At 34.3% G+C, this 15,000-nt stretch overlaps 1 protein-coding gene across 11 annotated transcripts in view; it reads right to left on the reverse strand.

Moving 5' to 3' along the window:
• FOXP2 (forkhead box P2) overlaps nt 1-15,000 on the reverse strand; it is a 281,403-nt gene that overhangs the window by 12,871 nt on the left and 253,532 nt on the right. For all 11 annotated transcript variants that reach the window (XM_012557349.2, XM_012557348.2, XM_004382570.2 and 8 more), the window contains one exon: nt 14,236-14,399. In XM_012557349.2, the coding sequence (XP_012412803.1) occupies nt 14,236-14,399 (164 nt within the window). The remainder of the gene's footprint in view (nt 1-14,235; nt 14,400-15,000) is intronic.

A 15,000-nucleotide genomic window follows, 5' to 3' on the forward strand; every position in this document is an offset into this window, starting at 1 on the left:
CCCCTTCTGCCTTCTGGGCCTTGTCACTGGACTCCTGTACCTCGTTACTCTCATGGTTTTACTGGGCTGTCCACTCGCAGGCTGATCAGTGAACCTCGAAGGTAACTTTACCACTGAGCTAAAAGGGTGTCTGGGGGCCATACTCTTATCCAATCTCATCTTTAGGTATTCTTCTTTAGGTAGATTGCCCGTGCAAAGTCAAATGATTATTATGCTTTCTCTGAATGAGATCCATGCTTTAAGTCTTAATCACTTTTGCTCATAGGGTGTCCTACGCTCTCTTTCCTCATCTCTGTCTGATATTAGGTTGAAGTATTTAAGATTGCTATTTTTGTTGATAAAAAGTCAAGTATCAGTAATTTCTTACAATTCAAATGAAAAATCGACTCCAGTTTAAGCCTTAACTCAAAGTTACATTCTCCATAAAATCTCTTCTGATCCCACCCTCACAGGTCTGCTGGTGTGCACTTACATCTGTGATTTCTCAATTTGTTTATAACTCTCTTCCTCCTTCCCTTGGTCCCTATCTCATTATCATTATCTACTCTACTATTAGATGTTTACCTCTTTATTGATACAGAAACATATCAAATGGTGAGCCTTTGTCTTACACACTTTAGACATGTTATCAGGAGGGACCAGTCCCTGGAGAAGGACATTATGCTTGGTAAAGTAGGGGTGAGCGAAAAAGAGGAAGACCCTCAATGAGATGGGTTGATACAGTGGCTGTAACAATGGGCTCAAGTATAACAATGACTGTGAGGATTGCACTGGACTGGGCAGTGTTTCGTTCTGTTGTACACAGGGTTGCTATGAGTCAGAACCAACTTGACGGCACCTAACAACAACAACATTGATACAGACTGTCTGCCACAGTTTCTAACAGGGTATATTGCCCATAATAGATGCTCAATAAATGTTTATTTAACATAAATGAATGAAATTCATCTCTGGACCATTCACCTGCCAGCTTCTACTTAAGGAGCTGCAAAGCAGCAGTTGATTTTAATACTCTAGTTTAATCTCTCAGTTTTACAGCCTTTCCTCAGTAATGGTATACACCAAAAACACAAATAGCTACATTAATAGACTGACTTTTTGCCTAAAGAAAAGTGTTGCTTCTTTTGTTGTGAAATTTATGACTACCCAAGGCACCAACAAAAGGCAGAAGAAACACTAATGTTTGCTTACACCCTAAAGCAAAGAGTCAAATTATAATGTGAAAGTTTATTTTTTTATTGTGGTCACACAGTATATTCCCTAAAGGAATGCAAATCGTCTTCATTTTTTCCTTATTCAAGACTAAGTAAAAGGTCCTCTCAACTATTCCTGTTTTCTTTAGTATAAAAAAGTACTATGTCTAAAGTTCAGAATGTATTTAAGTCAATAGACATTAGACTGTAGAATCACAAAAGCACTTTCTCATTCTTGCTTATTTAAATATTATCAAATGTAGCAATTAAAATATTTATATACTGTTGTCATTTATGAAAGACTCTGGAACAACGTAAATTTGGTCCTTTCAGAAATATGTAATAAATACCATGGAGTTAATGATACAAACTGTAAGTCTCAAATTTTAAGATGGAAGTTAGCAAATACTGTGATGAAAAAGTTGCAGGACAATTTATGGCTCCCATCTAGAATATGGGCAATTTCAGACAATATGTAGTTAATTTCAGCAAGCATTTAGAAGTCCAGACTAAAGAATGACTTGATTAAAATTGTTTTCATGTGGTTTATTTATTGAAGGTGATTTCTTTTCACCTCTTCTTCAATAACCCTAGTTATATAAAGATATTTTCAATACCTTTAATAAGTGTATCTATGAATACAATAAAAAATTTTTTCATAGAGATATGAAAAATTTTTTTAAAAAAATCCTATAAAACTGATTTCTAGTTCTTCCCCCTGCCCTAACACACCTGAAGGATATATCACAGCCTATTAGTAACCATGGATCATTGTTATAAAAAGTGTTACTCAAAATGCTATCCTCAGGTAACCGCTATCAGGCTGTAATGCTCCAATTTTACTATGGAAACTGATTCCATTTGACCCAATATAGAAGTCTCCACTCAATAAATGTACTTATATATGTAGTACTTCAAGGAACATATTGAATGTATTGAAATATGTGTAGCCCTGACATGTATCTACTTCCCATTCAATACAGCTTGTTCAAGTTCTTGATTTTAAAGTGTCTTTGATCCTTACTGCTACTTAATTTAGTTCAGAGACCTTTTAATTTACATGGGATACACTGACTAACTTCAGTACACAATGTTTATAAGCATACAAATTCTTTATCTCTTTATCGTTAGGTATTAATTTGTTGATTAAAGAGCTCTGGTGGTGCAACACTTAAGCGCTCAGCTGCTAACAGAAAGGTCGGGATTCGAACCCACCTAGAGGCTCCTCTGGAGAAAGACCTGGATCTGTTCTAGTAAGGATTACAATCTAGAAAAGTCTATGGGGCAGTTCTACTCTGTCACATGGGGTCACTATGAGTCAAAAATCGACTCAAGGACAGCAAACAATGATAATTATTAACAGTCTTTAAAAACATTAGAATAGACTGAGTATCTCCATAGGCAATGCTCTCCATTGGTTACAGAGGTTTTGATTATTTTACAAAATACTATCAAAAACTTTCTAGTTAAAGGAAATAGCCAGACAAGGTGGGACTTTTCTTTATCTACAATGTCTATTTAGTATTTCACACAAAGCTATTGAATGAAAGATGGCAATTAGTACTAAGCACTTAAAATTATCAAAGTTTATGATTAGCACTTTAGTTATGAATTTTGTATGTGTTTGAATAAATTTTTATTAAATTAGTTCCAATGTGCCAATGGCAAAACCTTCATGCTTACTACATAAATATCATTGTTTTGAAAATGTAAAATTAATTCTAAAATATAAGCACAAAATTCTCTATTAAAATAGGAAGGTTTTGTGTCACAAAGCTCAGTTTTTGTTTTGACGGTTTGTGTTTGAGTAGCTAATTTCTACTGACTGATTCCCGGCAGAAGTAGTCACATCAAACAGAAAATAAAAATAGACATTTTTTTTTCAAAGAAGTTTCACAGGAAAACTGGTAAAATAATTTATGCTTATTTATAAAGCATATGAAAAACAGAAATTCTGGAAGTTCAATTTCACTCATTTCTTTCTTGTACATATAAAAGGAAATGATATAACTGTATTTGAAATTTGATGATCAGTTCATAAAAATTACAAGTTTAGTTATTTCTATTATATAAAGTCAGGTTAAAATAAGAAAAAAATCATGTTTCTTAAACCTATGTAACTTTTAGAGTAATATTTTGTATTCCCATACAGGTAGTATTTTAGTTTATTTAATATATCACAGAAATTAACTAATAATATAAGTGAAGTTTAAGTTTCAAATGGAAAAGTTCAGTTTTAAAAGAAAATATTTTGTTGTACTTTTAAAATGAGAGCTGATCCTAAACTAGTGTGAATATTTAAATAACTGAAGTTATTTATATAGTCATAAAGAAATTATTTCCTTAATTCTATTAAGATTTTATTCTTCTGAAATGATAATCCTGATTTCTTCTACTAAAAGCTAGATTTTGTACTGGAGAAAAATGCTTAATTCCTATATTTATACAGAAGTGAATAAAAGACCATGCAATTAAAAACATCTACCAAAAAACCAAACGTACTGTCCGCAAGTTGATTCCGATTCATAGTGACCCTATAGGACAGAGTAGAACTGCCCCATAGGCCTTCCAAGGCTGTAAATCTTTATGGAAGCAGACTGCCACATTTTTCTCCCACGGAGTGGCTGGTGGGTTTGAACCGCCAACCTTTTAGTTCGTAGTCAAGCGCTTTAAGCACTGCACCACCAGGGCTCCTTCAAAAATATCCAGGAATGAAAAATTTGTTCTTATTTTTATCAGTTAAGAAATTATGAGCAGATCTTTACTAGTATTGTTCAACTTTTTGCCAATTTCTGCGCTTTTAAGATTGGCTTCTCTTTTGTGGATTAAAATAACATTTGCCACAAAAAAATCTGTTATCTGAATGATTTTTGTTTTGACTTGAATAGGTTTGCACATAGCTACTGCTACTAGGACAGGATTCAGAACGATCATTCCACTTTTATAGAAGTAAAAACTCTCCATCTTAGCTCTTGATCTAAAGAGAAATATTCCTTTTCCCAGAAATGTGCTACTATGAAAAAGTAGATCCAAAAATTGAAGTGAACAAATGATTCCTTGTATGCCTTATATAGTTTAATCTATACCGGATATAAATACAAAATGCTCTACTAGATTTCCTACATCTTTTGACTTGGCTAATGAAAAACAGGCAAATAAATTTAAATTTTCATTCTTAAAGCCAGAATACAACTTTAATTCTAGTATATTTAATAAATCTTATCTTCCCTTATCCTTTCTTTCTTTTTTTAATGATGCTGTTTACTGTTTGATTGCAAAGGAATACTGCTTTCAGATAACTGAAGAAAAGTTCCCCTTTTAGGACATCTCACCAGTCTTAATGGTGCAGTTTATAATCTTATCCTACATCCCAACAGATCGGACCCTGAGGTAGAGTTCCATTTAAAGTCAAAAGAGTTTCTAAGAAATATAACAAAAAGGTAAATTAAGGTTAATGAAACATGATTTTATAATTATCCATATGTATGCATGCGTGTATATATATATATGTCTCAAAATTTCTCTAAGATTTCCTGAATTTATCTTCAGAATTATATCGAAATTTATTCAAATTAATGCAACTTCACTTAAAAAAATTGGATTTTACATGATTTAGAGGATCATTCCCAAATGATTTCAGATAGTTTTGTTACAGTGCTTATAAAACATATACATACAACACACACACAACACACAACAAAATTCTTTAAGGTATACTACATTTTAATTCATAAAAGTGATACATGTGACCAAACAGCCATAATAAAATGAAACACAGATGTTATTACTTTGATCATTGATGAGTACAAATATATTGTACTTAATCTCAGAATCAAAGTAGTTGCCCATAGGTGACAATGTAAAACTGAGTTACAATTGGTTCATTCCATTTGGCCTCTTAAATGAAAACCTTCCACAACCATTCAGCTGTGGTTCTACAGACCCCTAAATTTCTAATATATTGGACAGGGAAATAAAAAAAAGTCTAAATTACATCTTGACACTCAGCCATTAAGTCAGCCTTGCTGCTATTCCAGCTCTCAGTTGAACCATTCATCTAAAAAACATGTTTGCCTTGTTCCTTGGACCAAGTTTTAGTCATAAATATCAGGATGGGTATGGACTATATGGAGTGTATGCCCCAGTTTATCTCTAATACCCTGCTTGATAACTTGGGTTCTTCTTGCTCCTTCAAGATCTTGATCTCAAAGTCCTATAACTATGGCTGTGGCTAGCTCTACCCAATGTGGCTCACTCATTTTCCTGAACTGCTATTTATTTCCTGTTGCCAAACTGCCATAATAGGACATTGTCCATTCACTGCTCATCCTCCCTGAAGCTGTCTCTCAGGATATCTTCACAGAGACTGATCTTCCCCTTAATTAATATGGTCTACGCCACTGGTCTATCTAATCCTTAAGCCTGGCTGCTGTGCTGGAAAGACTCCTTGGCTCAAGTTAAGCCATAGGACTGACTCAAACTCTAGTTTCTTCCTGAAATATGCTCAGTTATGCTCAATTATTTCTAAACATGAGAATGGAGAGGGGAGTAAAAACAATATGCACCTTTTATTCTAAATGTAGTGCATTATGTCGCTCCATGACTCCCTGACACTCTTAATAAAAGGGATCTTAGCTTTAATGTTGGAAATGTAAATTTACTGACAACATTGTGTAACCAGTGATTACTTCTTCCTCTTGCCTTAAAAGTGGCTTGCTGATGTTACTTGATTTTCAGTCTTCAAAGATTAAAATAATATTGATTAAATTAAAGATTGTTCGTTTCCACTAGTTATGGTACAGTATTTGGTCATCTGTTGCTCATATAAATTATATGAATTATTTAATTGTATCCTAATGACAGAAATTGCTTATGGAATGTAGAAACCCCAAGACACAGTTTTAAACTGTTTATTGGTGTCAAAATATTCAAGTATATCATAATACTTAAGTCAATAATGACTTACAAATTCTGCCATAGTAGTCAAAATGCATATAATTAACATATATTAAAATATAGTTTCTTATCATGTAAATTACTTTCACAAGTCCTATGTCAAAAGCTGAAATCAGAATACTATATAGACATGTAAAAATATTCATTTTTCTCTGATACTAGAAGTAGGAAAATATTAATACTGAATAGCAATATTCATACTTTAACAATTTGATCAATGACTTTTTTGGTCCTCTGAGGAAGGAAATTTCTAAATGTTAGTGCAAATGAAGACGTGTCTTCTAACAGTGTTCTTTAGACATAAAACAGAAGCAGTAAGCTACAATACCATCAGCTAAAAGTTTTCTGACACACTTCGCCTAAATTGTGGGAACTCACACCATGGATGTCAGATATTATCTGTATAATTCTATAAAAATCCTTCAAAACCCTATAGGAACCCACAAATTTCCACAATTGGCACGGCGGGGGATACAACACTTTTTAGCTGAAGGTACTGTACGTTTGGGAGGATCTTTTTATTAACAGGAACTAGAATGAGTCGTAAATGCCACATATGAGGGCTGGAATAACGTAAAAAAATATAGCAGCTACTGATCCACACTTGTAGCACTTAAAAAAAAAGATGAGATGATAAAAAGCTGGCATAATCATAATTTCTGTACACTCTGGAAAGATATCTCAAAGTTAACTAGCAGAGTTAATAAAAAAAAGTTTAGAGATTAAATAAAAATGGAATTAAATCAGAGTGGAAAATATAAGAGGCCCAGAAATGTTAGGGAAAACTAAAGGTAATTGAAAAATTGTGAATTAGAAAATCTGTGAAAACATAGGTGAGGCAGAGAAAATGCTTTTATGTCTAGAGCTTCAGAATGCAACATAATGATCCGAAACATCAGCAAAACTAGTACAGGGTTTTCAGGCATGAAAACAATGAGAGAGAGCATTCCACTTGCTCAAGTTGTCAGTCACTTTCAACTGCTTCCTCTGAAATAACAGAGCCACTCCAATTTCAAATGCTTTTATCCACAGAGAGATCTAAGATCTGCAGGGATTTCATGTATCACCTACCAAAAATGTAGAATTTGCAAATTGTACATGTGCCTACAAATAGCAATTTAAATTTTAAGGCAATTAAAGAGAATAGAAGAAAGAATAGTAATATTATATACTTAATTATTTTTCATTATGTTTCATGTAAATTCAGAATTTATATATTTTCAATACTGTTTTTACAAAATGGGGGTCTGGAAGTCCCTGTTAGCTGTCTTTGGGGCCAAAGCATATTGCCAGGAGAGACCAAAGCTTAATATTGGAATGATTTACTCTGGGGTTCTCATGAAGCAAAGGGTATTGTGAAGATGACTTGGGTCATGTGTTAAGTAGACAGTTTTGTGGCATGCAGAATATGTGTTCAACATGTTAATAAAAAAGACTAATGTGGTTACTATTGTGGTTCTGAAATATGACACTACTACTTTTTAGTGGTACCTCAGCCTTTGATTTCTTTACCCTAAAGTTTTGGCTTCTAAGGACACGTCGAATTTATTTTCTAATATTATATGGGAAATGTTTCCATTCTGATTCTATATAGAAGATTGTTAACTCTCCATTTTCAAATATGTGCTTTCATAAGAGAGAGAAAATAATAAACTTCTGCAACTCATGTAGCATATTTAGCTAGCAGAACTCTGAAATGATATGGAGGCTAAGAGGATTCAGAAACGACATATAAGAAATGATCTGAAAACCCAACAGTAGGAGACTCTAGTAATCAGAAGGGGAACTGCATGACAATGGAAAGCTTTGAGCGCAAAGCCCTCCAACACAAAACCAGCTCAGGGAGAACGTTCATTTTAATCTCTAGAAACAAACCTTGAAAATATAAAAATAGAAATATCATTGAACATTTTTACAAGAGAAAAAAGGCAAATATGAGCCAAATTATTAAGAATAAAGAGAAACAATTTCTTAATAAAAAAGAAACAACCAACTTGAACTAAATATGGTAGGTACCAGTAAACCAGTTGCCATCAAGTCAATTCTGACTCCTGGCAACCCCATGTGTGTCAAGAGTACATCTGTCCTTCACAGGGTTTTCAGTGGCTGATTTATTTACTGGAAGTAGATAGAAAGTAGCCTTTCATCCAAGGTGCCTCTGGGTGGACTTGAACCACTAACTTTTGGGTTAGCAGCCAAGTGAGTTAACTGTTTGTACCACCCAGGGACTCATCATTAAATTCCTTTACCTCAGGTTGGGTAGTAGACAGGAAATGGATTGATGCTACCAGTATAAGTTTACCTTCCAGGTCTAATCCAAATGTTTTCTTCTTTTTAATTCATTTAAATCTAATACCTGAGAGACAAGAGTAAGTTCAAATTATTGAAGCCTACATATAGCACACTGATGCATCTGAATTATGGTGTTGGTGAAGAATACTGAATATTCCATGGACTGTCAGAAGAGTGAACAAGTCTGTTTTAGAAGAAATAGAGCCAGAGTGTTCCTTAGAAAAACCAGGATGGCAAGACCTAGTCTCACGTATTTTGGACATGTTATCAGGAGGGACCAGTCCCTGGAGAAGGACATCATGCTTGGTAAAGTAGAGGGTCAGCAAAAAAGAGGAAGACCCTCAACAAGATGGATTGACACAGTGGCTGAACAATGGGTTCAAACATAATGATTATGAGGATGGCACAGGACCAGGCAATGTTTCGTTCTGTTGTACATGGGGTCGCTATGAGCCGGAACTTACTCAACGGCACCTAACAACAACAACACATAGCATCCATCCTAACTTTTTAGGCATTTTTTTACAGGCAAATACCTATATAAAATAGAAATCTAAACTAATTCCGGAGAATTCTACAGAACTCTGAAAAGTCAGGTAATAAGAGAATACTGGCACTGAGATGTCTAAGGGAAGAGTATTATAAAATATGATACTTAGCTCAGACTCTTAAAGGAATTTCAGACCATGGATGGCTCTATAACTCTTTCAAGAGCAGTAGAAAATAAAGATTTAAAAACTCTATTTGACTTAAAGGAGTCAAAACAAGTTCCATAAAACTTATCATATAGAATCTAAATAACTTCACCAGGCTTTAGCATTTCCTACTTTTTGCTAAAAGCCCCTTGAACATTCACCTGATTTATATTGCATTAATCTCAATAAATGTTTTTTTCTTTTTCAATTTGCCTTCAAAAAGATAAAATTCAATAAGATCTGGGGGCGGTAATTACAAATGAAGTGGGTCTGCCCATTTTTTCTATTTAGATAAAATTGAACGCTTATACCATATATATTAACAAAATAATTACAATTAAAAATAAAACCTGCCAAGTGAACTCTACCAACATGCGGAAAGATCTCCTAGCTCACCAGCTAAGATGAACATTACATTTAGCCTTCTCGTCTCCATAAAATCTCTTTTGTTCTCCTTTCTTCACAGTTCTAAGAGAATCCTGGGTTTTACTCTTATACTCAAACCATTTCTAATTAACTGTCACCTCCAATTTGATTCTTCATAACTAGTATCAAACTTTTTCTGAATGCTTATTTTGGATGGTATAATGTGTTAGGGGTTTCATATACTTTAATATGTCTAAAACATTGTCTCTGTTGCTAACGGTCTTGCCATTAAGTTAGGGACATCTACAAAATGAGCAAGCACTGTGCATGGACACATGTGCACACATAAGCGTGCACACACACATATACACATGCAGTTTTGAGTTCCAAATAACGGTTCAAGGAGCCAGTTCTTCAGGACCATGGAACAGAGTGTAGATCCAGACACCAGAACTACTTGGGAATGCTTTTGGAAAAAATAAGACTTGGCCAATTAAGCAGCCCTGGTGGCACAGTGGTTAAGAGCTACAGCTGCTAACCAAAAGGTCGGCAGTTTGAATCCACCAGCCACTCCTTGGAAATCCTATGGGGCAGTTCTACCCTGTCCTATAGGGTTGCCATGAGTTGGAATCGACTAGAAGGCAACAGGTTTTGGTTTGGGCCTATTATAATAGGCAGAATTTAGGCAAGAGAAAGAGGAGGAGAAGAAAAAGGAAAAAACAAAAACAAAAACCAGAAAGGCAAATTGTTTGAGGCAAAATAAATGTACAAGTTTGGGAAAAGCTTTTATTCAGGTGCCATAAAAGTTGAAGTGGTGGGATGGTGTTAAACACGGAATGCCAAACCTGGGAATATGGGTGGCAATTTGGCATGTCTTGTCTCTCCAAAAACAATTAAAAGAAGCACTAACCTGTATCTATTCCACCTTCTAATGTTTCAAAACATCCTCTCTACCAAACCTCAGGAACACTTCCATATTCTACTATGTAGAATTTTACTATTTTGGAATTAAATAAAATAATTAAGCAACAATCAAAAAGTTTCAGCTTTGTTTTTCCTGAATCTCAGGATATTGAGGTTCTTGGGTTCAGCAAGTAAAATGCTGAACTCATTTTCCCTTTCGAGCCTGTCCTCTTGTGTCCTCTATTTCTTTTTGTGCGCTTTAAAACAGTGTTATGATTTTTTTTTCTAATTTTCCTCTTTGTTCCCAACATTTAGTCAGTTTCCTTGTTCTGGTATTTCTTCCCACAGCACTTCTTGTATGAATTCCTTGCTCTCCACTCCCTGTCTTTTACTGAAGTCAGGCACTACTTACTGCAATAGACTCTCCCAACTCCAGAATATCCTACCATGAGCCAGTTTCATTCAGTCATGGTTCATCAAGCACATTTTCAGATTACTCTTCCTAAAACACATCTCTGATCACGTCACAGTCACGCTCAAAGTATCAGCAGGCTCCATACTGACTAAAGCAAACACCATAGCCTGATAGGAAAGCCATTCAACACTCTGCTCCCGCCTGTTTCCTCTATATATTTTAAATTCCCATCAAGCCAATACTCAATGTTTTCCAGCCACTGTCATAGCTCCTGATTCTGGGGCGGTATGGTTTTCCCTCTTTTAACTGTTCATTGCTTACAATCTCAGGTAACATCCTTTTATCTCAAAAATCCCTTGTCTCACTGACTCTGAGTAACGTGCTCCCTACCATAAGCTTCTGTGTCATATTGCTTCATTTTTTTATGGATCCACTTCTTGAATTTTAAGAGGATATCGGAAGAAAAAAAGAGAGAAGTTCAAGGAAACTAACTACACTTATGGAATGCCTGGGAAAAATGTATTAAAATGCAAAATACTTTTATACTGTTTATAGTCTCATTTATAGCAACAATGAAGTATTACAAAAGGTAATATAAATCAGCAACTATGTGCAGAGCACAATGAGGGAGACAAGGAGCAATTATGGTTTCCTGAGCCCTCATTTCATTTGTACAAGAATCCTATGAGGTAGGTATTATTACTGTTTACCTCGTTCTCAGCTGACAAAACCGGAAAGAAATGCCAAGTCACTTGTCCAGCCCACTTGGCTATGAAGTGTTAAATCTAGGATCGGAACCCTGACAGCCTGGCACTAGAGCCCACATACTTAACCACTAGGCTGTACTGTGTCTCGTCAATTGCATCCTCATAACTAGCCCTTTCTAAAACAGAACAATAACAACTACATCATGACTTCATTTCAGGACATATAAGTATGCTATTTAAAAGTTTTATAAAAACTCCTTCCCTTCTGGTTAATTTTCAAAATACTTTGAAGTGCATTCATTTATACACAACCAAATTTGGATTGAGAGACTTGGCTCATATGTTTTTCCCTTACAATGTACACAGAATTTCTTAAGATTCTTTAAGTACAAGCATCTTCAAATTCTATAAAGATGAAGATACAGAATACTGTAGTGACAACCCATCGAAGTATTTAACGTACAAAAAGTTAATGATAGCAGCAGGAACAGATTCAAAGAATGACTGGTGACAGTACTTTGCAAGATAATTAAAAATTTGATCATAATTTATATAATTTAAGAAGACAAGATTTGGTCTGCTCTAACTTTTTTTTCTTTTCTGAAATCTATTGCCAGCAAGCTAAGGGAAGCTTTGCTTTTGTCTCTCTGTGCAAAATACAGGTAAGTATTTTTCAACACACTAATTCATATAAGCATAAAATGTGTAACAATATATTGACTGTGAACATATTAATTGTATAAACCCATAGTGGTAGTACATTAGGCATTAAATATACAATTTTTATATATTGTTTTATATATACTATTATTTCTGAGATATTTCACAATTATACTGTAACTAAATTAATAATAAAATGAAAATTCTAAAATGGCAATTGCCAAATGAAAAGTACTACTAACCTAAGGAAGTCATAATTTAGCCCAATTACTATTTCAGATTCTAAAATACAATGTTTAATCAACTATTTTATTGAATTATTAATTTTTTATTTTAATACCTTAGTACTGGACAATTACTTTTAAAAAATATTTCCTTGCATATGTTCTATCTGTGGTCTATAACAACCACTATATACTGCATATTAGCACAGGGAGTTACATCAACAGCTTAAACACTTTTGTTATGAACGACTTTCATTTCTCTGAAATAGGTTTTTTTTTTTTTAAGGGGGAAGAACAGGATCTATCTCTTGTTTGCTCTTTAAAGTTTTATTGTTTTAGCATTTTATACAGGGAGTGAGCATTAGCATACTCAGGAGAACTCCTGAAAGTAAAAGGCCTCAAGCTACCCACTGCATGGCTGATAGGATAAAGCAGGGATATAAAAACTTTTGTCTGATTGCTCACTTTCCTTGTTTTAGAGTACTGCTACTCTCAAGAGCATATATGCATGTTCTTTCTACTTCGAGTTTTATTACTTCTTTTGTATTATTTAATACATCTAAAGACACTTCCAAAAGACAAATTTTTCCATTTTGAAAAAGTAATGGTTTGGAACCTGATAAAACACATTAATGTTCACAGTGTGTTTTTCACAAAGGTGATAGAGTAAAAGTCTATAAAGCAATTAGGCACAGGATCTTAAAGACATTAATATGTCAAATGGAATAAAATGTTTAAAAAGTCAACAAAAATAATACCCTGTGAAAGGTCAAATGGAAATGGGTACATATAAAGACCATATTTCTTTTTCAGGTCTTTGACTAGATACTTAATGTAAAAATAAAGGAAGAAAAGATAAAAATGAGGGAAAAGACTATTCTTACCTCAAAAACTTGAAATTACAAATATATGATATTTAACTCTAGGAAGCACAGACATAAATTACTATTCATCCTAACAACCAAATAATATATACACGTCCTTATTCAGATTCTATTACTCTCCCCCTGAATTCTAGAGTTCTACCAGGGTCGATACTTTTCAGTAAACAAGAAACTGATATGTTTGACACTATTGAATAAGGCTAGGCATTTTTAAAAGAGTCATACACAATTTCTGAAATCCACAATACATCAATTTTTAATACTTCTACTGTCTCAGCTCCATTAAAAAGATGGTAGGGGAAAGATTTTAGAGTAATTAATGATATAGTTAGCTGCTAAATATTAATAGGAATCGTACTCTTGCATAAAATATAACATATAAACCTTGCCAATACAGACGCACCAGTAATTAAAGTTGAATATGTAATTACACTGATTTATAAGACAGGTAAAAAGTTACACTTTACTAGCTTCTATGTAAACTGTGGGTAACAGTTAAACTGCATTTTATGGTTTATAAAAACGGGCAATAGCTTGACTACAGTTCATAAATGGTTTAGAGACCTGTAATAGCAGTAAAAATTACAACAACTTATTCCATCATGAATATTCTTATTGTACCCTACAAACCAAACTGTAATAATGACCCATAAGATCTAGACTCATCTCAGGCACTACTTTATGCCCAAGAGAATATTAGTAGCACTAGGAATGTGCAGAGGGCTGCTAGTACAATCATTATAGGACACTGGAGAGAATCTAAAAAATGTATTCAACCTGATTTGATACACTTTTTCATATCAAGAACATGGTGCAGTTTAACTCCACTTAAACTTGCGTTTTTTACTTGTACACCATTAAAAGCTTCAGAAGAATACTAAATTTTAGAGGCATATGAGTATAAATTCTCCTCTTTCTGGACTCTGTTAACCACACTTACAAGTGCGGCTGAGGCGAGCAGCCTGGACTGCTGTTCCCATTGCTGTCGATGTGATCCAGGGAACCATTGAGGTCTTCGTGGACAGCCTGCAGTAGGCCACTGGAGGCGTTATTGATCAGTCCCGGGTTACTTAGCAAAGGTAAACTGCTCTCCGCCAAGGCAGCCTAGTGAGATAAAAGGGGTGTAAGCCAACTTTTGAAATGCCCTAAGTAATTTTTAAAGTGTGTTTTCTTTTAATGGGTTCAAATTATGATGCAGGTATTTTAGAAGCATTTAAATAAAATGTAGGAGAAAGTCAAAAATTCTTAATTGGCAGCTTGTGGCAGAGATACCAAGGCAGTTAAGTGCAATGTGAAAATATCAACAGCTCCTGTAGCAAAACTTTCTCATTCATGTCTCACCTTTCCACATAATGAAATGTTGTATCCTTGCACATCGTGAAATATGCTAGGATAATATAAGCAGTTGCTCTGCTTTTTAAAAATGACCAGAACTTAACTCAAAATAAAGAAGTCCTGACATTTGCCTCCACTGCATAAAAATTATATATTATAATTAAACTTTAAAGTTTTTGCCACAAGCACCATGTTCCCCAACACTATGATGTGAAATCATTTATGACAGCCTGGATAAATATTAATGCATAGCCACATGCATTTGCAAAAGCTTCTATCAATCTAGCATTTGCAGGAAAGCCGAGTGTTCCAGATTTTGCCACAGGGTGTCCTTCTTGCTTCTTCACATCAAAAGTAGCTTGAATTAGAA

This window comes from Trichechus manatus, unplaced genomic scaffold (assembly GCF_000243295.1).
Source record: "Trichechus manatus latirostris isolate Lorelei unplaced genomic scaffold, TriManLat1.0 scaffold00096, whole genome shotgun sequence".
Lineage (NCBI taxonomy): Eukaryota > Metazoa > Chordata > Mammalia > Sirenia > Trichechidae > Trichechus > Trichechus manatus.